The 24,667-nt window shown below is 40.4% G+C and overlaps 1 protein-coding gene across 1 annotated transcript in view; it reads left to right on the top strand.

Annotated features, from left to right (window-relative positions):
- Positions 1–24,667, top strand: part of Ctnnal1 (catenin alpha like 1) — a 61,259-nt gene that overhangs the window by 18,192 nt on the left and 18,400 nt on the right. The window contains exons 3-11 of the mRNA XM_010639457.2: positions 4,136–4,323; positions 6,695–6,814; positions 9,116–9,205; positions 10,524–10,694; positions 11,614–11,814; positions 14,384–14,470; positions 18,510–18,668; positions 20,340–20,432; positions 23,420–23,570. Coding sequence (XP_010637759.1) covers positions 4,136–4,323; positions 6,695–6,814; positions 9,116–9,205; positions 10,524–10,694; positions 11,614–11,814; positions 14,384–14,470; positions 18,510–18,668; positions 20,340–20,432; positions 23,420–23,570 — 1,260 coding nt within the window. The remainder of the gene's footprint in view (positions 1–4,135; positions 4,324–6,694; positions 6,815–9,115; positions 9,206–10,523; positions 10,695–11,613; positions 11,815–14,383; positions 14,471–18,509; positions 18,669–20,339; positions 20,433–23,419; positions 23,571–24,667) is intronic.

The raw sequence follows: 24,667 nt of genomic DNA, 5'->3' as shown, positions 1-24,667 counted from the left end.
TTTTTTTTTTTTTTTTTTGGTACCTTGGGCTTGCAGGGCAGGCATGGTGCCACTGCGCTAAATCCCTGGCCCAAGAAATCTTCTTGATAATATGAAGGAAATGGATCAATGAGGGCAGATTGAGAGAACGTTGAGAATGAAGATACAGAGATTAATATGGAAACTTATCCAAGAAGATCAGCTAGACCAAGACAGATGTCCCTACCCCATTGCACCTAGCGCCTTATGCATTCTGGGCAAGATGTCCACCACTAAGCTACACTGCCAGCCCTTTTTATTTTATTTTTGAAGTAGCGTCTTGCAAAGACAACCAGGCTGGCCACCGGCTTGCAGTCCCCTGCCTCATCCTCCTGAGTAGCTGGGATTACAGTTGTGTGCCACTGTACCTGGCTGTAGCAGAGTTTTAAAGAGCAGGAAGTGTACATAAAATATTCATGAAGGTGGCAAATATATAGAACGAAGAAACAGGAGTCTGGGTTGGCCCTTGAGCTTCTAGCCATTTACCGGATTAGAGATTAGGTTTGCTGTGGGAAGTAGGAGAGGTAGCCTTATTCTAGTCTCAATTTGTATTTTTTCCACTTGTGTAAAGGATTTGAAATCACTTACAGTAAAAGACATGTTCAATGAACCCATTAAAACAAGAGGAAAATAAATATACTGGAAAATTTGGCAAACATGACTATTTTAATTAAGCGTGAGATTTATCTCTGTACTTCCTGAAAGGCAAGATAAAAATGTGAGAAACAAAGGGTTATATAATTCTCATTGTTTGCTGAAAGGAAACCAACCAGCTTGTAAGAGAAGAGAGGGCCATTTTCCTGGCACTGGATTATGATGTGAGCATTCTAAACAGAGCTTACACAAAGCCGTGGACAGTGCAGCAGAGAATGTGGCATGTTTTTCATATTGTTTCTCAGAGCAGCCCTTGATCAGAGCGAGTGTTTTACTTTTTAACTGAAAGGGAAAGAGAAGGCAACCTGAGTCTTCCTTTCCCATTGGGCCCGGGAGCGTGAGGACATGGCGTAGAGACAAGCTCCAGGACGCTATGGCTTTCTGTGAGGGCTGTAACTCAAGCAGCTGTGTGGACAGAGTCTTTTAGAAGATGCAGGTGTCATGGGCTCTGTGAACCACTTTCCTCATGTCACGGGCCCTTTCTCTTTTGGGAGTGGCCTCCCGCAGTCCCTAGGGTGAGGGGCCGGGGTGAGCACAGTGCCTTCTGGAGTCACAGGACCCGGAGGGCCTAAAGTTCCCTTGACACAGGCAGGCTTAAGGCAGTGGATCTGGGGGTGGATATATTTCTGCCTAGTCAGCCCATCCTGACCATTTCCTCCACCAGACAATTTAACATTCAGCTGAGGGGAATAATACAAGTAGTGATAAAATAACTAGAGCTGTAGAGTCAGACTGCCTAGATTCCAATCCCACCTCTTCCAAGTGCCAGCAGATTGACATTGGGCAAGCTGTTTAACTTTCAAAAAAACTGCAGAGTTCTCACCTACAAGATGGGGCTATTAATGCTTATAGAGGTATTTTGATATAATACATCTGTGCATTTGGCACATGTGAAATGTTCAACAAATAGTGGTGTCGTTATCATTATCATTATCCTTCTTTCTCGGTGGTAGTCTTGCTTTGTATTTTTACTTTTTACTTGGCCACCAGAAAGTTGGTTTTGAACAAAGTACAATAATTGTTTGTGTATAAGTGGCATTAGGTTTGTACTTTAAAACATAAAACCAGCTAACTGCATGGGATAAATGAGAAATGACCACTCTGAAGCTGTAAGATAGACTTGTGCTTCCTCAGTTAACTGATTTCTGAACAGCCTATTCTTTGAGCAACTTCCTAATGTTAAGGACTCATTTGACCATGTTGGGTAGAGCTGGTCAAATGATACCACCCCGTGTATTCATAACTTAAATGCTTGGGGTTCAGTCTGAAAAAGAAAAGTCTAAAGAATGCCATATGTACAGGCTCTTATGTAATTTCTGTGGTGATTGAGAGGAACGGGAAAAATTAATGATTTCCAGAAGTACAGAGGAAACATTTTTATCCTTTCAGGCACTGCTAATAGAATGCAAATGGATACTTTTTCTGCTGCCTCTTTCTGTGTGCATTTTTACTTCTAAGCACTTTCCTTCTTTGTATATAGCTTGTCATTAAAAACTTTGTAATGCAAAATTTTGTATTTCTGTCTAACAAATTAACCAAAATGTATCAATGCAAAGCCACAGCGTTTACTACCTCAGGCAGGTTCTCAGGGCCAGGAATGGGGCAGTGGCTGGGGTGAGGAGGGGATGGGGGATGCTAGGTCAGAGCCTCTCCTGAGGTTGAGGTCAGGATGTCTGCTATACCTCAGTTATCTGAAGGCTTCCTGGACTGCAGGATCTCTTTCTAAGTACCCTCCTGGGGCAGTTGGTTCCTCATCACTTGGGCTTATGTGTACCAGAGCAGCTTACTCCATAGCGGGTGACCCCTCTGAGAGAACAGGATGGCTGCCACTAAGTTCATAACCTGTAACCTAATCACTCACGGAAGTGATGTACCAAATCTAGTGTCATGTGGGCGGGGACATCACAAGGGTGTGGTCTCTGAGAACCATCTTCAAGGCTAACGACCTCTGTAGGTAAAACTTCAGCTGCTGCCGCTGTACACAGGACATCCCAGTCTTCACTGCCAATCCGTATTTCGTGGCTTACATTTAGTGTACTCATGTCATTTTAAACTACTATTGTCTGAAACTAAATTTTATTATCTCCTTCCTGTGCCCTTCTGATGTAAGTGACTTGCATTATCAACTGAGAAGCCATTTTTTCTCTCTTCCTGTCCTTATTACTGGTCAGGTACTAATTTTGTACTTCCTTTGCTCAGTGTCTCTGAAATCGTCATCTTTATATTCCTATGGACATCATCCTTGGAGTCCTTATTACCTCACATCTACAACTGAAAGTAGCCTGGCTTTAAGTCTCCTCCTCTTTACAGTTCATTTTATATTCTTCAGCCATTCTGATCTTTACAGGTACTGACTTCAATCATTTCACACCTGTGGTTTGCCTATTAAGGCTCAGGTATTTTTACTCCAGATCCTTAGCCTAATGCTGGAGACATTATTGTGTATTTGTAATAAAATACACAAGAAGGCTTCCGTGAGAGATTCAGTTGTTAGGTACACAGGTTTATTGAGGACTTAGAAATTACTGCATCTTCAATACTACAAGATGATCAAAGGTTTATTTTTTTAAAAAATCCTCGATAACTTTAACAGCAAGGTGTTTTGGAGAATAGTATAACCTGACTTCATATTTGAGGAAACCAAACTAATTTTGTTTTTTGATGAATGATTGCTATTATAGAAATCAAAATGTTTGACAGCAACAGTGGAGAATATTTTTTAGAAGGTCTGAAGCTCATTTGGTGACATATACACTGGGCCCTGGAAGAAGTATGAATTTCAGTGGTGAGCCCGAGAAAGGGTCAGCCCTGGGTGTGAATCCTGGGCATGAGGAGAGGGTGTTTTATTTCCCTGTGTGCACCTGGACCAGCAGACAGACTTGCTTATTGTTTGGCCGAAGACAAACATTCTTTCCAGTCTCATCTCCTTGACACTGTCATCTCCGGGGTCCAGAGTCTTGTCTTTCCGGTCCCCTTGGATGTCCCCCCAAGCCCAAGATCTTTGAGGTTGTGATTGGCAGCACCCCCTTTCCCACCTTCCCTGCCCCTCCCTGCAAGCCCAAGACTGGGCACTTGTGCTCTGATTTGGATTCTTCTTTGGGTTTTATGTCTTGGGACTTTCAGTGTTTTGCAGAACATGGGGCTTTTTTTCCTTCCCCTTTAGTGGAAGGAGACTTTTAGATGGTTGTATTTGCCATACCACTGGAAATAAAATTTCTGTCTTTCTCACTCACTGGAGGCAAAAGTTTGTCACTGTTCTGAAAAGTATGCTGTTACTTTGTCATTAGAAAGCTTCATGTGACAATCCCTCCGATTACTAAGGCGAAATTGTTTCTTGTTCCTGAAGTAAGACTCCAGAGCTGAGTTTTTCCTTTGTGTGTGTTATATTCCAGATCAAAGGAAGATATGGATTTTTACTTCAGTGTCTTATTCCCAGTTTCAACTTTTCCCCTTTTCTTGTTAGGAGAAACAATTGCAGCACTTACAGATGTAACCAGTTTGAAGCATCCTGAATCTGATGGCCAGATCCTGATTTTTACAGACAAAGAAGGAGTCATAAAGGCGGCAAGGCTACTTCTTTCCTCAGTGACAAAAGTCTTGCTGCTGGCTGACCGGGTAGTCATCAAACAGATAATAGCATCAAGAAATAAGGTACTTGCTTTTCTGCCATTTGTCTTTCTGGGTAGTTCAGAAGTGTTTTTTAGGTTAATTACAGTTAATTCAGTAATTCTTGTGTATTGTAATTGTGTATAACGCTAATTGTCTGTAGTTTAAAAGTAGCATTTCTTCTATGCATATAATTAGTAATGTGTTTATGGGCCTGATTTTTATTCCTTTGTTCCTGGGGATTGAGCCCAGGGCATTCACAGTGAGCTGTACCCTTGGTCCTTTTTTATTTTTTATTTTGATACAAGGGATTGTAAGTTGTCCAGACTGGGCTTGGACTTGTGATCCTCTGCCTCCCAAAGTGCTGAGACTACAAAACTGTGCCACTGCATCTGAGTTGGGCTTAAACTTTTGAATGCAAATAATGTTTCTCCTCAGAGAATTATTATCTATATATGGAGACTTACTGGAAAAGTTTTAAATGTTTACCATTCGGGAAGAAAAGCTGGACACCATGGCCATGTAGTAGCAGAAATTCATAAAATTGCTGAATCCTTCAGTTTTTTTAAAAAAAAATTTCCAAGTCAGTAACAATTTATAAGCTTAAGCAAAATTATAAGTAATCCATAAAATCATAATTATTCACAGCTACAAACTTTCTGTAGCAGAGGCTTTAAGAGTTCCTGAATAATTGTAAAACATAAAAAATGTATTTAAACTCTTCCAGAGCTTGTACAGTCTTCTAGTGATGGTCATGTTCCTTGACCACCCAGGAAGCCAGGCATGTGTGATTGTGTCTTCCCTGGGATAATTCCCCTCGGTGGGGAGAAGAGCAGTCAGCCAGGGGAGGGATAGTTCCCAGTAGGGTTTGAGACAAAACTAATTGGTAAGAGAAAAAGAAGTTGAAGAGGGGTCAGGCAGTGCTAGAGGGACGAGCCCACCTGCATCTCTTTGGGAGCTGGGGCTCTGCTCACTGTGGCAGTCGGCCTTATCTGTGTGCTCTGCCTGCGCTTCCTGAGCTGCCACTGCAGGTCAGATGCCACATATCCACTGTATCCTCATTAAAACCAAGTCAGCACAGGATATCTGTGTTTTCATTTCTTACGTCAAGAAAACACTGTCTGTTGGCTCTGTTGAGATTCATGCTCTGTCTTCACTCCTGACTGCCTGAAGCTTTTTGGCAAGAAATTTATTCCACAGGCGATTCTGGGCTGACCTGAACTGTTTTTCTACGCGGAGGTCCTTAACCTTCCTTTCCACTCCACTTTGTAGATGACCTTCTTTCCCCTCTTCTGGGAAGAATGTTGTTCCTCCAATTCTGGTTTAGTGAATCACGCAGCTTCTGTGTGTTGTCTTTTATCCTCATTGCCTTCTTAGCTTTTGAAGATATGATTACCCTTTTTTCTGTTGCTATAACAAAATACCTTATGCCAGTGCTAGGTACTGTATAAAGAAAAGAGGGTGGGGGTGTGTAGCTGGGTGGTAGAGCACTTGCCTGCTGTGCATGAGACCCTGCATGGATTTGAGCCCCAGCACCACACAAAAGAGAGAAAGATACAGGTAGGTTTATTTAGCTCCAGTTTTGGAGACTCAAGTTCCAACAAGTGGGAGCACATATGGGAGAAATCACATGGCAAGAGAGGAAGCCAGAGACTAAGGAAGGGCCAAGATCATCTTTTTATAAGAACCACGAGGGCCACATGATCCCCTTCCGAGGGCAACGCCACCAGTAACCTATCGCCTTCCACTAGGCCCCACCACCTGGGCCCACACACTGGGACCAAGCTCTCCACGCACAAATCATCAGGGGCGCTCTCAAACCATGGCAGTGGCCATCGTCCTGTCCTTTTTAGCCTCCTGCACACTGGCCTACATAAAGAACTCTTCTTTTTTGTATATTTAATACCAAAAATTTCCGTTTCTTTTAATTTTCAAGTAAGCCCAAGTCTCATTCTAAAAACAAATTATTGCCTAAATAACTTTGAATCAACTCTTACCCCTGCCCCCTATTCAGTATTGAGAGTCAAACCCAGGCCTTGTGCATGCTGGGCAGTGCTCTACCACTGAGCTTCACCCCCAGCTCTTTATTTTTTTAAGATAGGGCCTAAGTTGCCCAGGCTGGCCTTGTATTTGTGTCTTCCTGCCTCATCCTCCCAAAAAGTAGGGGTTACAGATGTGCGCTACCCTTCCTGTGAAGCCCTTGTCTTCTTTTTTGCCTCCTCCCAGCTTTCACCTAGGTCAGTGGTGGCGAACCTGTGGCACACATGCACTGGCTGTTTGTTATCATTGAAAGCTCTAAAAGGTTCACAGTCACTGCCCTGGGATTTAGCATGTCCCTTTTTCCCCTAAATCAACCCTGACAGCCTCTGTCTCTTTCATAGGTATCACCTGATAATAACATTTTCTTTGTGTGCAGGTTCTTGCAACTATGGAAAGACTAGAGTCAGTGAATAGCTTTCAAGAGTTTGTCCAAATGTTCAGCCAGTTTGGAAATGAAATGGTGGAGTTTGCACATCTAACTGGAGATAGACAAAATGTATGTATTTGTGACATTTTAACATCTTCACGTAAACGCATACTACTTTTTAGTTTGAATGAAAGTGTGGTCTTTTCAATCACTTGAGTTGGTTTCTTTGCTTATTAAACCTTGGTCTTGAAGGCTTTTCACAAACAAGCCAGGGTACTATTAGTAGACTTGTGTATACTTTTTGCACATATGTAATGGTTGAATCTGTTCCCACTGGAGACAGTCATACTCCCTGCAAGAGCTGACTTGAGTACTTTGTCTTTTATGAAATTTTCCATTTGATTCCTCTGCAGAGATCAGACAGATAAACTGAGTCATATGTATTCTTAACATATTTTGTTATATGTTTCTGTTTTTCTTACTGTGTTAGATTAATAGTAACACCCATGCTGTTGCTTTATTTGCACTGGCTATATCAGGTATTAGGCACTTAAGAAACATTATCTTATTTACTTCTGAGTACATCCCTCTGAGGTCAGGCACTGTTATTCCTGTTTTACATGTCAGGGAACTAAAGCTGAGAAGGTAAACTTTCCTAAGGTCACTCTGCTTGCCCGTTGTGTCTGATTCTAAAGCCTATGGTTCTCGAACTACAGTGTGATATCAGTTTTTCATGGGATTGTTCCCCAACTCAGACCATAAGCTCCTAAGTTTAAGGAGATGGAAAAACCATGTTATTTCTAGGATTGACTTTTCTTTGTTGGGGGATCGGTGCATGACTCCATCCTGTTAGTAGGTTAAATGTGTATTAATTGACTGTTTCTTGACATAGTCCCTATTAGTCAGGTTTCCATGACTGTGGCAAGATATCTGACATAAATAACTTAGAGGAGGACAATTGACTTGGCCCACAGTTTCAGAGGCTTCAGGGAATGATCGGCTGGCTTTATTCCCGTTAGGTCTGTTGAGGTAGAATGTCATGATGGAAGAGTATGGCAGTGCAAAGCTGCTCACCTCATGGCAGCCAGGAAGCAGAGAGGGTGTGGAAGCCTGAGAGGAAGGCACTGGGGACCAGATATCGTACCCAGGGTTACAGCCCCCTACTCCACTCCCTTTAACTAGGTTCCACTTCTTTTTCCATCCCCTCCTAGTAATGCTGTCCAATTACGATCTCGTCAGTAGATTAATCCATTGATGAAGTTAAATCCTTTGTTAACCCATCACTTTCCAAAAGTCCAGTGAGCAATCGACCCTTCAACCCAGTGACCTTTTTTGGGGAACATTATGGATCTTTTGGCCATAACAGGCCCATAGGTGACTCCCGTCATTTTGAACATGAGCTTCTCTGGTTGCAGCTGGTGTTGGGGGATAGATATTGGCCTGGAAAGTGGCAGACAGGATAGTGACATCTGTCTCTAATAAAGTTGCCTCTATAGGCACCTTATAGTTTCATTTTCAGTTTTCACTGTCATTATTCTTTATAATAACCCTTTCTTTCTCTTCATCTTCTTTGTTTTCCCTCTTCCCCTAAAAAAGTTAGTATTCTGAATATTTTTATAAAAACCACAGCTTATCATCTAGCATTTTCTTGAGCATTTGAGCAAGCATGTTGTGCTTCATGGGTTCCAAAGCCATCTTTTTTTAGTTATGCTTCCTGCCTAATCTTCTGCCTCTGGATATGACTGATAATTTTCACCAGTATTTTGATTTGTAGTAAGAAATTTGTTGGGTGTAATGCTCCCCCACCCCCAAGTAGAGTAAGACTATGACCCAACATTTACAAAACTTCTGCACATTTTGGCTGAAGGAATAACTATTTTTAAAATGTAATTAATCATATGTGGGGGCCCTGAAACCTATGAGCAGCCATTTTGGCCTCTGTGTTGGATAAATGAATGCTCCTTGCAGTTCACTTTTGTGGAATACACATCCAGGGTTCACATGTGTTCTTCCTCAGTCAGAATGTGCTGAATGTAGCTGCCAGCCGGGTTCATTGATTCATTTTGCTGAACAGATCTCTATCAGGTGCTTACTGTGCATCAGGTACCAGTCTCGGTATTGGGGATACAATGGTAAATAAGAAACACAACAACTTGTGCCCTCTTGGAGCTTACATTTTAGTAGAAGTGCAAGGAGATAGATAATGAAAGAAACACTGACTGCTGGTAACTGAAATGTCGGGTGAAACTGAAGAAGGGGGAGGGTTGTATTTAGATTGAAGTGGCAACAGTTTATGAAAATTTGTCCTGAGTTCTTTTATTCTTAACAGCGTTACTGGATTTTTGAGTTCTGTTACTATTGAATAATTTTTCAAGAAATCCGGTTGTTTATAGGTTCTTGGACTGCTCAGTGATTTTATTTCATTTTTAGGATTTGAAAGATGAAAAGAAAAAGGCAAAAATGGCAGCAGCTCGGGCAGTGCTTGAAAAGTGTACAATGATGCTTCTCACAGCATCAAAGGTAAGAAAGTTTGTGTTTTACTTTGTTGTAAATTACTAATGAGAAAACTTGATTAAATGGATCTAGCTTATGTATATTACATTTTTGAAAAGATTAAAGGAGCAACTGAGAACATAGGCCTAAATAGTTAAATCTCAGTTACTTTGTGCAAGAACGCTAACTTTCTTCCCCAGCTTTAAACGATCTAAACCTGTGAGTCAGGTTTGATTGACTGCTAAGCAGGAGAGGGTAAATCAGGCCCATTGAGTCAGGCTTGCCTCAGAAGGTGCTCCCTGTAGGCCGTGCCTGTCCGCTGAGGAACCAGCTGCACATAGGCTAGAGAAAGCTGGGCATATTAGGATCCGTTAGTAACAGGGAGTAGGAGTCAGCCCTTAGTTTGTTTATTCTGTGACTTCATACATCTAATTCCTTTTTGTTACTTTTCACACATTTATCAATCAAGAACTTGTATTTCCAGGCCAGGAATTTAGCTCAGTGGTTCCATTGCCTGCCTCACAAGCACAAGGGCCCGAGTTTGATCTCTGGTACAAAAAAAAAACAAAAAGAACTTGTATTTCCAGAGAGTAATTGGCCAGCAAATTGGTACAATTCAAGAATGCATAAGCTGGGCACGGTGGTGCAGGCCTGTCATCCCAGCACTGTGGGAGGCAGAGGCAGGAGGATCATAGATCCAAGCCCCACTAGTGAGACCCTGTCTTAAAAAACAAAACAACACAAAAAGCTGTGGAAGTTTAGCTTAAGTGTGAAGGCCCTGAGTTCAGTTCCTCTTCTGGAAAAAAGAAAAAAAAAAAGACTAGTAAATATCTCATTAAGAGTTTGTTTAGAATTGCCTTTTTCTCTTGAGAGTATTTGCTCCATGGTGGGATCCTTGAAGTCATAAAAATGCACTCCTTGGAGCCCACTTGGAAAGCTTTTGACTAGTTTTCATTTATATCATCTTTTAAAAATCAAAGATGCTGCCACAGTCACATATTGTCTTGTTCATTTTCCTCATTCTTTTTTAGCTGTTGCACATATAAGCGTGCATTTAAAAATAGTTTTAATCGTGATTAAGAATAATTCCTGTCCAACAACTTTAGGTAAACTTGTCATTGAAGTATAAAGATGTAGTTTTGCACTCTGCAGTTCTCACTTAACCTTGCTATCGCTTTTTACTCATCCTGCTTCCACTTTAGTGAGGAGAGGCAGCTGGGGGAGCCAGGGACCCAGGAGACTTGGGTAAAGAACCATTTTTATTAGCATGACACGTTCTCTGTAAGATTTCATGTGTTAGGAGATGGGTCACATATTAAAATAAACATTTTCAATTGTTTTGAAGACATGTCTCAGGCATCCGAATTGTGAATCAGCCCATAAAAACAAAGAAGGAGTGTTTAACCGAATGAAAGTGGCTCTGGATAAGGTCATTGAAATTGTGACTGATTGTAAGTCACGGGGGGAGACTGACACTTCATCTATCGGTATTTTTCATGCAATTAAAGAATTCAAGGTAAGGATAAAGAGAGAATATTTTGATTTTTTTTTCCTTTACATTTTAAGGGAGCATTGTTATCCACAGAGTCCTTATTATTAAGTACTGATAGGATGACACTTCTTCACAAAAGCAGGTATATCTCCTTAAAGCAATGCTGCCACTTACAGACCTAATATTCAGTAATTGGCTTAGCATTGTATTTACTAAAGACACTGGTCTTGTCTTTGCTTGTTCTCTTCCTCTCCTTCCTTTTCCTCCCGCTCCTCTCCGTGTTCAGTTCAGTGAGTGCTGTTGGAGACATAAAACAAAAGGGAGAGCAGTTAGGTGACTAGCAGAGCTTGTGCTGAATTAGTAAAGGAAACACTGATAACCTTTGCCCGTTCTCTCACCCTCTGTGCCTTCCCCACTCATTCCCTGGGGCTCAGTACATATGCGTACTTGGGTGTAACACATCTTCCAGGACTGTGCCTAGGTGTTTTCTCAGGTGCAGTTCCTTTACTCAGAGGTTGGTTCATTTTTCCTACCAGTTGCTGTGCGATGGTGCTTTTTCTTAGTATTCACTGACCTTTTGTCTTTGTATTAGCAGTTTTAGGAATGAGGCTTGGTATGACCACTGGTAATTTTTTTTTTTTTTTTTTGTCATACTGAGTATAGAACCCAGGACCTTTCCCTGAGTTACATCCTCACCTTTGAGATAGGATCTTATTAAGTTGCCTGAGCTGAATTTAAACATGTGATCCTTTTGCCTCAGCCTCTTCAGTAGCTGGGCCATTGAAAACGCTTGAATGTGTCCTCCTGGGCTAGTAGAGGATATAGTTATTATTGGAAGTTGTATCTTCCCTCAGCCTGAAAGAAATTGCCGGTGTTTTTGCTGGCCTGTTTTGGTTAGGTGGGAACGCTGACTCACATGGATCCGTATCCTTTTTGTTCTCAGGTGAATATTGAAGCTCTTCAGGAGAATCCTTATTTTCAGTCCAAAGAAAACTTCTCTGCGTCCTTGGAAGTCATCTTGGAGCAGACAGAGGACTTCACGGATTCTGCCTACACCAGCCATGAGCACAGAGAACGAATCTTGGAGCTGTGCACTCAGGCGAGGGTGGAACTGCAGCAGTTCCTGTCTGTGTGGATCCAAGCTGTAAGAACTTCTCTTGGCAGAGTGTAGTGTGTAGTAGTTTTTGACTGTTTTAAGAGATGTGGAAGCTGACATAATTACCACGAGTTTGCATTTGGTTAGCATGCGACAAGGATGTCTCATCTCCTCTCCCTCCTAGTTGGCCGAGCTGTCCTTCCCTTCCAGCACTTGCAGTATGTGACCTTCCTAGGCCGGCTGATTCTCCTCCCGGCCAGTCTGGATTCTGTGCCACTGTCACAATCTCTACTTCACCCTTGCACCTTTGGAAGATTCCTCCCCCAAATGCTGCTTCAGATAAAGAGCAGAGGGGTGGACTCCTACGTAGAGGTTCTTGGGACCTGAGTTAAGTGCAAGAGTCATTTAGATGTGCACAGTTCTTAACTCTCAAGGCAGCTGATTTACAGACACAGCACTTGAGAACACTTACTGAAGTCTGGGTGCAGTGAAGACAGGGTAGATCCAGCTGGCAGATAAAAGATCTTTCACCCTCACAGATTGCTGGTCTAAGCTGGTGAACCTCTGCATATCAGGCTTCAGATACGCTGGTGTGCTAAAAACAGGAGGCTATTGTGGCAGGACCACAACAGAAATGGGCGAACATAGTGTGTTTCCAACCTCATGGAGCAGTGGATCACAAAAGGGAGAGACAGAGGTCTGAGACATGTCTCTGCCACCATTTGTTTATTCCTTAGGACTAGGCTGTGTCAAAATAGTATTGCGTATGGCTTATGACACACAGCAGGGAGAGAACAGGTGTGGATGTCATGACAGAAGCTAGCAGAAAGGGTGAGGAAGGAGAGTGAATGCAGCTGACACTGTGAAAAATGAAGCAGAAGTTTGCTTCTTGTTAATTAGATTGATTTATAAACGAGTCGATATGAATCACAGATTTTCTTGGCATCACCACTGTGCAAATGCCCGTATTAGCAGGAAGTCTTTCCCTGTAGTAGTATAAGAGATTTGAGCACTATTTTGTGTTTAGTTTGAATTATCTGTATTATATCTAACACTGTAAATTGCTTCAGTGTTAAATTTTAAGCTGAACATTAGTTTTTCTTGTGTTGAGAATCTGATTCTGTCAGTACTTACGTGTGCAGTTAACACCCTTTGTATATTTCATAAGCATTCAGATTTCTGATTCTGTACCAGATGTACTTTTTATTCCTTTCCTTTTTTAAAAGTAGTTATTCCTAGGGCTGGGGATTTAGCTCAGTGGTTCGGTGGCCTGCCTTGCAAGCGCAGGGACCTGAGTTCAACCCCTGGTACCAAAAAAAAAAAAAAAAAAAAAAAAGTAGTTATTTCTGAGTACCTTTTATTTTTCAGACACCAGAAATCTAAAGATGAAAAAGATAAAAGCTTTGCCTGTACAGTATTGATTTTATAATATAGAAAGAAGTAGAAAGGGGTGGGTCAAGGGAAAGACAAATACCAAAACTAAAAGTACCCTAAAAGAAGATGTAGACTGGGCTGGGGGTTTGGCTCAGTGGCTCTGCTGCCTACCTCACAAAGTGCAAGGACCCAAGTTCGATCCCCGGTACCACCAAAAAATAAATAAATAAAATAAATAATTAAATAATTAAGAAGATGTAGACCACATGTTGAAAGGCTTTGAAGGAAGGTTAATTCTTAGGGCCAGGGATTTAGCTCAGTGGTTCTGCCGCCTGCCTCGCAAGCACAAGGACCCGAGTTCGATCTCTGGTACAAAAAAAAAAAAAAAACTTGAAGGAAGGTTAATTCTTATTTTTGGAGAGGAATCAAGAAGGCTTCACGAAGATGTTGACAATTAACTTTAATTTAGTTTTCAAAGAATCCCAACACTTATGATGTTCCAGGTTCTGTGGATTCAGTAGTGGTCTCATTCTTCAAGGACTTTACATGGCAATACAGACTTTAAACAAATTAAATTAAAATTAAAATATAAGAACATGTAATTATAAAGTGGGATGATTACTTGGAGAAAAGATTAGAATGAATTAAGAAAAGAGCCTAATTAAGATTGGCTGATTTGAGAGGACTGAGAAAGACATAAATATGTAAGGTAAGAGACATTTTTGTAGGGTGAACAAGAAATTAGGTAAGATGAGTACCATTTAACAATAAAAGGAACAATTTTACTGTGTACTGTAATATGGATGGATCACTAAAGCACTCTACTGAATGAAAGAAGCCAAGTACAAAGATATTTATGTAAAGTGAACAGGATTTTGATTTTTAACTAGATTAAGAATAAAGGATTAAGTGTTATATGCATGTACCAGTTCCCCAAAATGAGCATCACTAGTCTGTATTACAAATAGGCACTATTATAAAAAAGAGAGGGGATTAATTTTAGATGTCATGAATTTATTTTTTAAAATTGCTCTTAAAATCACCTGTTTATAGTTAGTGTAGAAAAATACAGTTAAATAACTAAAATTCAATTTTTCACTCTTAACCTTAAACATGTAAGTTTTTAAAATGTACTTTTATTATAGTCTGGTGCTATTAATATTTATTATAATTTTATAGTTCAAATGAAATTGTAAAAAACTAAAAAGATGAGATAACCCTATATACTTCTTGAAATTTCTAGCAAAGCAAGAAAACCAAAAGCGTCGCTGAAGAACTGGAGCTCACTATTTTGCAAATCAGTCACAGTCTCAATGAACTTAAGAAGGAAGTAAGTATTGTTGAAAATGTAGCCTTTTATAATTCTTCGCTGAACTTTATGTTTTATGAGGCATACACATACATGTGTATTACAATGTCCCTGTGACTAAAAAATGATTTAAAAGTTTCTCTTTGCCATTGTTAGTTTGAAGCCATCATTTATTAGTGCCATCATTGTCAAAATTTATATACATGAACACTTATAGCAGCTCTATTTATAGTGGCCAAAAACTGGAAACAACCAAAATTTCTATCATAGTGTTATTGATTTTTGTTATAACTCTACCAAATACTATTTAGCAAAAAAGGAACAATTTTAATCCGTACAGTAATATGAGTGAATCACTAAAGCATTTTACTGAATGAGTGTAAGAAGCCAGGGGCAAAAGCCTGTGAACGTGCACATGTGCATGTTTGTTTCCACTTTGGAAGAATTCTCAACATGGTGAAATTTATTTTTTTCTCTTAAAATTCTTTCATCGGTACATTTTAGGTACACAGTACATTTACATTCATCGTTGGGAACTTGTACCTTTACATGATGTATCTTGGTTCTTATTTTTTCCCTATTCCCCTGCCCTCCTTCTAAAATTAATTCTTAATTACAAAAATCAAATCAGTGGTTGCCTGGGGTCAGAAACTGGGAGTATTTACTACAAAGGACGCAGGAGGCCTTTTGGGGTAATGCAGACACTCAGAATAGTGATTATGGTAATGATGATGTAGCTTGTGTGTTTGCAGAGCTCATCTAACTGTACCTTTGTACTGGATGTATTTTGTTGTATTACGATTATACTTCCGGACCAGGGATTCTTCACTAAAGTTGATTTTTTTTGAGGTATCATTTGGATGTAGAAGGTTTTCCTGTTTCCAAATGGAAACTTGGTCATCCTGTGATTTGTTCTGGGCCTCTGGTGTCTTGTGATCATTCCAAGTCTGAGGTTCATAAACACGCCAGCTCTGGGCTGTCTCTGTACGTTGTGTATCGGGACGCAGTCCTGCTGTTTGTGTACACATTGGTTATTCTTTCTCTCTGCAGCAGCATGGCGGGGGTGGGGAGTTGCAGGGGAGCCTGTGTGGCTGCAAGCCCAAGGTATTTGTTGCCAGGCCTTTTTCAGAAAATGTTTGTCACCTCTGCTTTCAGTTGTGAGGCACAATCTCAGTTGGAAAATTAGAATGTTCACTCCAGCACGTTCGTCAGTATTTCAATGTCCATTCAGTTGCAGAACTTTTGTATTTGTTACCTTCCTGTTGCAGGGACAAAATACCTGTGCACCTGCAACTTAAAGAAGGAGAAGTTTATGTTGGCTCATAGTTTTAGAGGTTTGGTCTGTGGTTAGTTGGCTGTGAGGCAGAAACAGTATGGTGGAAGGGTATGACAAAGGAAAGCTGCTTTACCCAGCCAGGAAGCAGAGGAGGAGGGAGTAGCTGTCCTTCCAGGTCACACCATCAGTGACCCACCCCCTCCAACCAGGCCCTGCCTCCTGCCACAGCACATTCAGCTATGAACCCCTCAGCGGGTAAACCATGGATTAGTAGAGCACCTCCATGAGCCAGTCACCTTCCCAAAGCCCACAGCTGAATGTGTGAGACTTTTGAGGGACGTGGCAGATCTAACCCATAACAGACTTCCCGGTCATTTCCCACTTTCCCCCTCCTAGAGCTTTTTGCTGGGGGAGGATGTGATCTCTCTTGTCTTTTTTCACTACTTTTGTTCTCCATGATGTAGCTGCTGTTACTGACTTTTGCCAGGCTGTCCAAAGGGAGCGGAGAGAGGAGTTTGGAGGTGGAAGATTCTTAGAGACTGTTGCCCTTATATGAGGACTTTGATCTCAGTAGACATTTGAAGCCAACTTTCTCCTCTGTGGATGCTCTAGGGTCTTTCTCAGAGGCTCTCCTTCTGTCATCCTCCTATGTCACTGTCTCCATTTGAGGGCTGCCTCGAGCGCTCACAGTCATCACTCATGAGCTCTCCGGGCATATCCTGTTCACAAAAACCTCTCCTCTTCCTAGCTCTGCTTTTATTTTTTTGTCTTTGAAGCCGATTAAAGGCTCAGGAGGATGGAATTGGATTTTAGATATTTCTTTCGTAAAATAGACCTACAGTGATCTCCTCATTGTACTTGGTACTGACACCTTTGTTGAAGCCTCATAGCTTTCTATTCTTCAAAAAGCCTGTCTGTTCAATTTTACCCGAACTGTTGTGGAATCCTGAACTATCAGTACAGCATAGCATCATTTGGAGACAGACTTCATTTTCCTGGCTCTTAAATGGGTATAACCACATCACCCTTGGAGACTGCTTATGAAGATGGAGGGGATGATGTATGTATGTGTGTATGTAAAGCCACTCTTAGGACGTTGCACTGAGCAGGAGCTTCATGTTTGTGCCCTCGTCTTTCCTTTCGGTTGTTAATGAAATGTCCAGTTATATGACCCTGGCAAGCCAAGAAGTCTCTGTGGACCGGGCTCAGTCTGTAAGACAAAGGGTTAGTGTTGGGTGTTCTTTGGGCCTTCTTGTTAAACATAACCTTTTTATGTTGTTACATGGCATTTCCTTTCCTAAGGAAAGTGAATTTTAATGTCTTTGTTTCTTACTGTAATTATTTTCACTTAATTACATGAATGCAGCTGACCCTATTGTTAATTTTGTAAAAGTCCTGTAATTTGAATTAACATTGGGTTATTTCCAGGAAAAAGAAATATCTATATTCAAATAGGCTTAGTTCAAAGTCAAACTTTCTTTACAACAACATTTTCAGATCCCTTGCTGGATAACTCCAAAATCACCTGTCACATTAAAAAAAAAAAATCGGTAAGGTAAGAAGAAAATATTTCAGAATTAATGATATCCAAAAATATCTAATAAGAGTAAGCTGTGCTTGAAATCCGTGCCATCCACAGTGAAATAAAACTTTCAGGTGTTTGTTATCTTTTATGTTTGTTTCTGCTGGGAAGCAGTTTTTTTTCCCCTCCTTTTTGTTATTTCTCTTTGAGACAGGGTTTTGGTATGTAATTCAGGTGAGCATTAAACTCATCTGAGTTTAAGGTAACCCAGGCTGGCAATTCTCTTGCCTCGGCCTTGTGAGTTCTAGGATTACAGGAGTGTACCACCGAGCCCGGTGCAGTTTGTTCCTAGAGAGTAAAGTTCTGGATGGCAGAGTATCAGTGACTGTAATCTCCCAAGGGACAGGGTTGAATCTTTCTTGTCATGGTTATCTAGCCTGCAGTACAGTGTGATGTTGATATTTAACATTTTATCAAATACCTAATTGAGTGAATCTCACATTGGTACTTCAAGAGTATGCTAAGAAACTTACGAATGATTATGAACTGTTTGATTTCCCTTTTAATGCTCTGAATACCATATTCGTAATACTGTCCCATTCTGCATGATACCATGGATTGAGCTTCTAGGTAAGTGGTCTTCCTCTGAGCTACACATCTAACACCACCCCCCTTTTATTTTGAGACATCTCACTAAATTTCTCAGGCTGGCCTTGAACTTGGAATCCTCCTGCCTTAGGCTTCTTGGCAGCTGGGAGTATAGGCATGTGTCACTGCACCTGGCTTCCTCACTAACTTATTTATTAGAGTAGCAAAAGCTCAGTATCATGATGTATGCCTGTAATCTCAGCTACTTGTGAAATTGAAGTGGGAAGATTACAAGTTTTGGGCAACCCCCCAAAATAAAAAAATCAGCAGAAGCATTTTTCACTAAGCTCTGTGGGAAAGAGCTGGCTGATAATAGGATGAACAAGGTCCTGGGCTTCTCTGCCTCTGGATGACCAGGTCATCTTCCATGAACAGCAAGAGCGCTCAAATTAGGCATACAGATGAATAGATATTACCCCTGCCCTCAGGAGGGTGGACGCTCTTCCCAGTGCTACCCACTTTCTGCTGTTACCACAGGGAACTTTATGCTCAGTGGGGAAGAGGGACTATTTTTGAGATTTGTATCTTTAGTTCTTAAAGCACCTATCAGGTGCTCAGATATAAAACTTGTTTGTTTTCTTTCCTTCCTCACCCTTCACCTCCCATACCTGCAGCTTCATAACACAGCAATGCAGCTGGCGGCAGATCTCTTAAAATACCATTCGGATCATGTGGTTCTAAAAGCATTAAAACTTACTGGAGTAGAAGGAAATTTAGAAGCTTTGGCCGAATATGCCTGCAAACTCTCTGAACAGAAAGAACAACTTATTGAGGTGAGTAAATAGGTTGTTGACTAAGGAAATTATAGTTTAAAATTCAATAGTAAAATATTGAGGGAATATTAGCATGAGCACGGCTTTTGGTTAATTTATCTGAGCATTTTCTCTCTCTCCCTTGGAATCTTCAAGTTTTAGTGTATGCTTGCTCTATTCTTAACAGACTGGCATCTAAACAAAGCAACAAAAAGTGCAAGAACCCACAAGTGCACTTCTTAATCTTCTTTTCCTTATCCTCAGAGAGGTCAGATCTTGGAGTAGGGCAGCAGAGGCTCATTGTATGAGTGTTGCTGATTGAATCTTTTTGGCTTTAGCAGGAAAGAGATGATCCACTCACTTTAGGATCATTTAGGGAGGGTTTCTCAGGGAAGCAAGCCTTCAGTACCAGGTAGACAGTGTGGGGACACAGTGAGACTGCAGTGATTGGGACGAGTGATGACAGAGCTGGTACCACCCTGGCCCAGATTAATGGGGTGAAGCCTGGAGGGTCTCTGAGGGCCCCTTGAAGGGTGTTGGCATTTGGACCAGACACACACATGGCCCAAGGAGGCCCTAAAGGGCAGGACCATGGGAATAACGGCCCTTTCCCTCCTGCCTCTGCCCGTGTGTTGCTGGTCTTCTCATTGGCCAGACACAGCTGTAGATGACCTCATTCACCCAGGGCAAGAAGCAGATTTGAGAAGGGAGGAGAGACAATGAAGAGGGACAAAGAAGGGGCAGCTCACACAGAACCCCTTCTCTGCCCCAGTCTCTATTGTGTGTTATTGTACCTCACCTACTACTTTTGCTGTAATTCCGGTTTGGTCCATCGATTGACATTATAAGCCTTCTGCCTGTTGAAAATGTCAGCACAAATCTGAGCCCTTGTGTACTCTGTGTCTGAGTTACGTCCTAGCCGACGTGTACAAAAATGCCCAGTTAGGTACCATATAGCTGTCTTCACATCAACGTAACAACAAATCTCAAAGACTTTTGGTTAAAAGGAACCTTTTAACGGGACCAGCGTTCTCTCCTTTACTTGTTAACATAGCCTAGAAACCTCTAAGGAACATTCTTGAAATGACTATAGATTTATTTCTGTGCTTTAGTAGATTTCATGCTGTTATGTTTGTAAACCAAATGGTTTGACTGTAGAGAAACTTACTAATTTTAGGAATCCTGCAGCCAATCATTTTTAACAAGCGATTTTTAAAAATTTTCTGTTTTATACTTCAAGATGTTCCGTAATTTCCTCTAATGTAGGCTTTCTACTCATGACATTGGTCTGCCTGATTCATTGTTATCTCTAAAAAGAAAGATTGGTGGCCCTAACTAATTGATCATGAAGGGAAGTGCCACTTGTTGGCAGAATGTGTAGGCTGTGGCACCTGACAGTTAAGCTCAGCCAGATTTCTTCATACAAAAGATGTATGGGCACTACTTGATTCTTTTGTAGGTTCCTCAAACACTTTACCATGATCTGAGAGGAAGCAGAAACAATATGCTATGCCTTTATTGGTTCCTGCTTTGACTGCAGAGAATCTGTTGATGACTAATATGCCTAAATGTATGGTTATAGTTTTAATAAATTTTATTTGTTAAATTTAGTTTTCTTTTTCATTATAAAGAGGTACTATGTATCGAGAACGACAAGAGTGTGAAAGTTGAACTGTACATGTTTTCTTGTAGACCTGTCGATTGTTGAGACATGTATCTGGGACGGAACCCCTTGAGATAACTTGTGTACATGCAGAAGAGACATTTCAGGTGACTGGTCAGCAGGTATGATAACGCCAGACTGTTCCTTCTCTATTATGTCTTTCCTGAGCATCATTAACAAATTGTTTAGAAGGAAGGTATAAAGGATTTTGTAGAACTTTTGGGGCCAAATCTACAGAGAGAAAGAAAGATAAGGGAATTTCTATGAGTAATATGCTCAAAGGTAACTGACATTGCCTTGGATTACATGGACAGATAGCAGATTGGCTCCTTTAATTAAGATTTAGTTTACCCTGCTGCTGCCTGGGCAGGGGGAAGGGGGGGGCTGTAATTATTAAACATGAATTCAATTAAAAAGTAAATAAATGAAAGCTAGTTTGTCTTACCTTTTAAATGAAGCTGTTTATAATACTCATTGTTATATCGTATTTGGAAAGTAAGCTATCATTATATGATAAGCTATACAAATACTTGATCATTTCAACTTAATTCCTAAGGACATAGAGGATTTCAAAACATAAGTGTTGTCTATAACATCAAGTATAATAAGATTTACTTGAAAGCAAAGTAACTATCTTAAATTAGGTAAATAACACTTGATGGTAATATAATAATTATGATAACCAGAGTTAGCATCAAAAAATGTTTTATTAACATGTAAGGGAAATAGCAGTATACAAATTTGTGTATATACTGTAATTGCTGCTTTATACATTGTATTTACAATTTGAAAACGACTACATAAGAATCTGCTAGTTTAGTAGATTGAGTTATTTTTTATGAATTTTCTATAATATTACTCTTTATAATTTTTAAAAGCCTTTTAAAATTGTTACTCCATTTAATATTGTCCATATCCAGTGTTATACCCAAGGAAAAAAACAAAGGACGAATCTTTCTTGTTTAGGATCTAAGCTCTAAAAGGCAGTTTTCAATGCGTTATTTTATTTATTATGGCCAGCCAAAGGATTTGCTCTAGAATTGCAATATTGGGTGATAGATATTGAGCCCTTGGTCTCTGATTTATAGCTGAGAACAGTGACAGTGACCTAGGCACAGTGGTGGTGCGTGCCCTCCAGCATGTTGGACATTGGAGGAATGACCACGTGCTTCCCTCTGTGTCAGAGGCTTATCAGGAAGATAAGGAGCTATGCGAGTCAACTTTTAAGGTGATCATCTGCTGAACACTACTGCAAACTGACCTCTGTTGCTAGGAGAAAGCAAGCCTTCAGTATTTCATTTGCCTGTCCACGTGCGTGTCTCCCTAAAGCCTTGGCACCAGTGTACTTTAGTAGACCAGAGGGTTTGACTCCCCTGCCCTGGGCAATCAGCTCTTGCTCCTGTTCCCAGGCCCTGCTTATGCCTTGCAATGAGGCTGATTGTTTCTATTGCAGAAGATAGTTTGCAACAAATGGCCATGTTTTCTTCCCCAGGATGATGGTGGAGCCTGTCAATAACTTCCATTTCTTGAAAAGCTTTTTCTGTTCCCATAGCCTCAGTTTTCACTCCTGGTCTTTGGCATCTGTCTCTGATTTAAGGAAGTACAACATGCCTCTGAGATCAGTTGTATTTATTTCTAAGTATCTCTGCCTTATCAATATCATTTTTATATATCCTTTAAGATGTTAGATCACACTCTGGGCACAACTGAACAGCTTGCGTTCTGTACAAGGGCCCCTAGTGGAGAGGACAGCAGTGCTGAAATCTGGCCTGTAGTTCCCTGCGTTCTCTGAAGACCCTGGTCCCTCTCACAAAGCTGCCATCTGCTTGGCAAGCCTATGCCTGCGGGACTGTGTCCTCCTACTCAGGCACCTGTTTTTTGTTGTTTTTTTGTTTTTTGTTTTTTTGGTACCAGGGATTGAACTCTGGTCCTTGCCCTTGCGAGGCAGGCCACTGAACCACTGAGCTAAATCCCCTGCCAGGCACCTGGTTTTGATTCTTGCAAGGTGCCGACCTTATCAGCTAGCCTGACTTTGATCATATCCGCAGGCTCTCTAGTGACTTCCTTTCACACTCAGGAGAAAATCCATTCGCACCATGTTTGTTTCTCCATTGTGTGGTTGCAGGCAGCCTTTTGCTCATTTCAGTCCAGTCAGTCTGGTCTACTTGCTGTTCCTCATCGCAAGTGGTTTTCCCTGGATTTCCCTGTGATTCCCTCACCTTGTTTCAGTGATAAACTGACTTAAAATACTACTTTGAGCATCTGATGCCCCTCCATTGCTCTTACCCTTCTTATGTATATGACTTACCCTTTTAAGTTATAGCCTTTAAATTATCGGTCTCAGGGCCGGGGATTTAGCTCAGCGGTTCGGTGGCCTGCCTTCAAGCGCAAGGACCTGAGTTCAATCCCCGGTACCAAAAAAAAAAAAAAAAAATTATCTGTCTCAACTTATTGTAATGTGAGCCCAGTGAAGACAGGGACATTTATTTGTCATTCACAGGTGTTTTCGTAGCACTTGGAAGATGGGCACAGTGCCTGGCACATAGCAGGCAAATGAACAGCCATTGTAGCTATTTACATCTGTCTATGTTTGTCTGTGTGTGAATAATCCTATAAAATTCCATGGAACAGCAACATATTAGTAATACTGATGCAGCTTTAGCATATTATATCATATTAATTTCCCTATAATAATTTATCATCTTCTATAGGTCGCATTATTACCCCCCCCAACAATAGACATCCTATTATGTATCTCCATATTGTTCAACATAGGGCTTCTGTGGAAACTAGTTCCTAGTATTCATGTTTGTCTTTTTTCTTTTTTTCCTGTTCTGAAAATCAAACTCCGAGGTGCCACCACATAGTTACGTCCTCAGCCTTTTGAAATTCTTATTTTGAGACAGGGTCTCACTAGGTTGTCCAGGCAGGCTGTGAATTCTTGATGCTCCTGCTTCAGCCTCTTTGAGTAGCAGGGGTTACAGGCTCACGCCACTCTGCCAGGCTCCTGTTTTTGAGCTGAGCAGTACAGACTGAAACTTGATGTCCAGTGAGATTTCTGAGGTGTAGGGTTTAAAAATTAATAACTCTGTGAATTGTGTTTCTTTAGATAATTTCTGCTGCTGAAACACTGACGTTGCATCCATCTAGTAAAATTGCTAAAGAAAACCTGGATGTATTTTGTGAAGCTTGGGAATCTCAAATTAGTGACATGTCTGCTCTGCTGAGGGAAATCCGTGATGGGTTTGAAGGAAGACGAGGTGAGAAACTGTCCACATAGTGCAATGTCTTATTTTATTTTTCCTTTATATATTATTTTAATGTAACTATTAGTTTTTTAGTGTGAAGCCTTGGCTGCAAAACTAATTATCTTGCTATAGCTTGCCTGAGTTTTTAGAGTAACATTTTTCACAGAAAAAATGATAAAATATTATTTTTTTATTTTGGTTTTTTTATTATAGTGTCTAAGTAAGATTTGTTGTACTGTAGTGTAAATAGATTTCTTTGACTTAGCATTCTAGTTTTTCTATTGAAATGAAGGCATTCTTTATTTCCTCTAAATTACTGTTTAATTTTAGTACAGAGCTTTTCTATAATAAATTCTCTGACTTAATTCTACTGTCTTCATAATGAAATGAATGTAGTTATTTGATTTTTGAATTGCTTTCCTTCCACTTGGATGAAATCTCTTTCCTTGATGACAACATAAACTTGGAATATTCCCTGTGGTGGGTAAGTTCATTGCTGTTTCTGCAACGTGTAGAATAGCGCCATATACTGTATAGGAAGGCATCATTTCTACTCTTATTTTAATATAACCTGGGAGTTTTGTTTGTTTTCCATCGTACTGTATGTCCTGTTATTATTTTTTTTTACAATTCTTTTCCCTTCAAATGGCTTCTGTTAGTGTCAAAGCATGATTTTTTTAAAAAGTCATTAAAATCATAACATCAAATTATATATTTATACTGAATAAGAATATTTAAACATTTGCAAGCGCAAGGTCCAAAGTTTGATCCCTGTTACCCCCCAAAAAAGATTTAAATAATTCATATTAAAATATATATGATAAATGATAAATATCAATTTGCTTAAGCAGGGAATGATAGACTGTAAACTAAAATATCATTAAGTATAATAAATGTTTACTGTGCTTCCACAGTAAATTAAAGAATTCTCTGATGGTTAATGTGAATGGGTATATAATTTTGAATCTTTGAAAAGTATTCATATTTACAGGGATTTTAATATGAAGCAAGTTTTCACATGTTGAAAGGTAATATAAATGATCCACATTTAAGGAAAAATGGTCATTTACGTATAGGGATGGTTAGGAAATGAAGCAAGTGAAAGGATA

The sequence above is a fragment of the Fukomys damarensis genome, unplaced genomic scaffold, assembly GCF_012274545.1.
Source record: "Fukomys damarensis isolate Sample0158 unplaced genomic scaffold, DMR_v1.0_HiC HiC_scaffold_36, whole genome shotgun sequence".
Classification (NCBI taxonomy): domain Eukaryota; kingdom Metazoa; phylum Chordata; class Mammalia; order Rodentia; family Bathyergidae; genus Fukomys; species Fukomys damarensis.
This window is presented reverse-complemented; position numbering and strand designations above follow the sequence as displayed.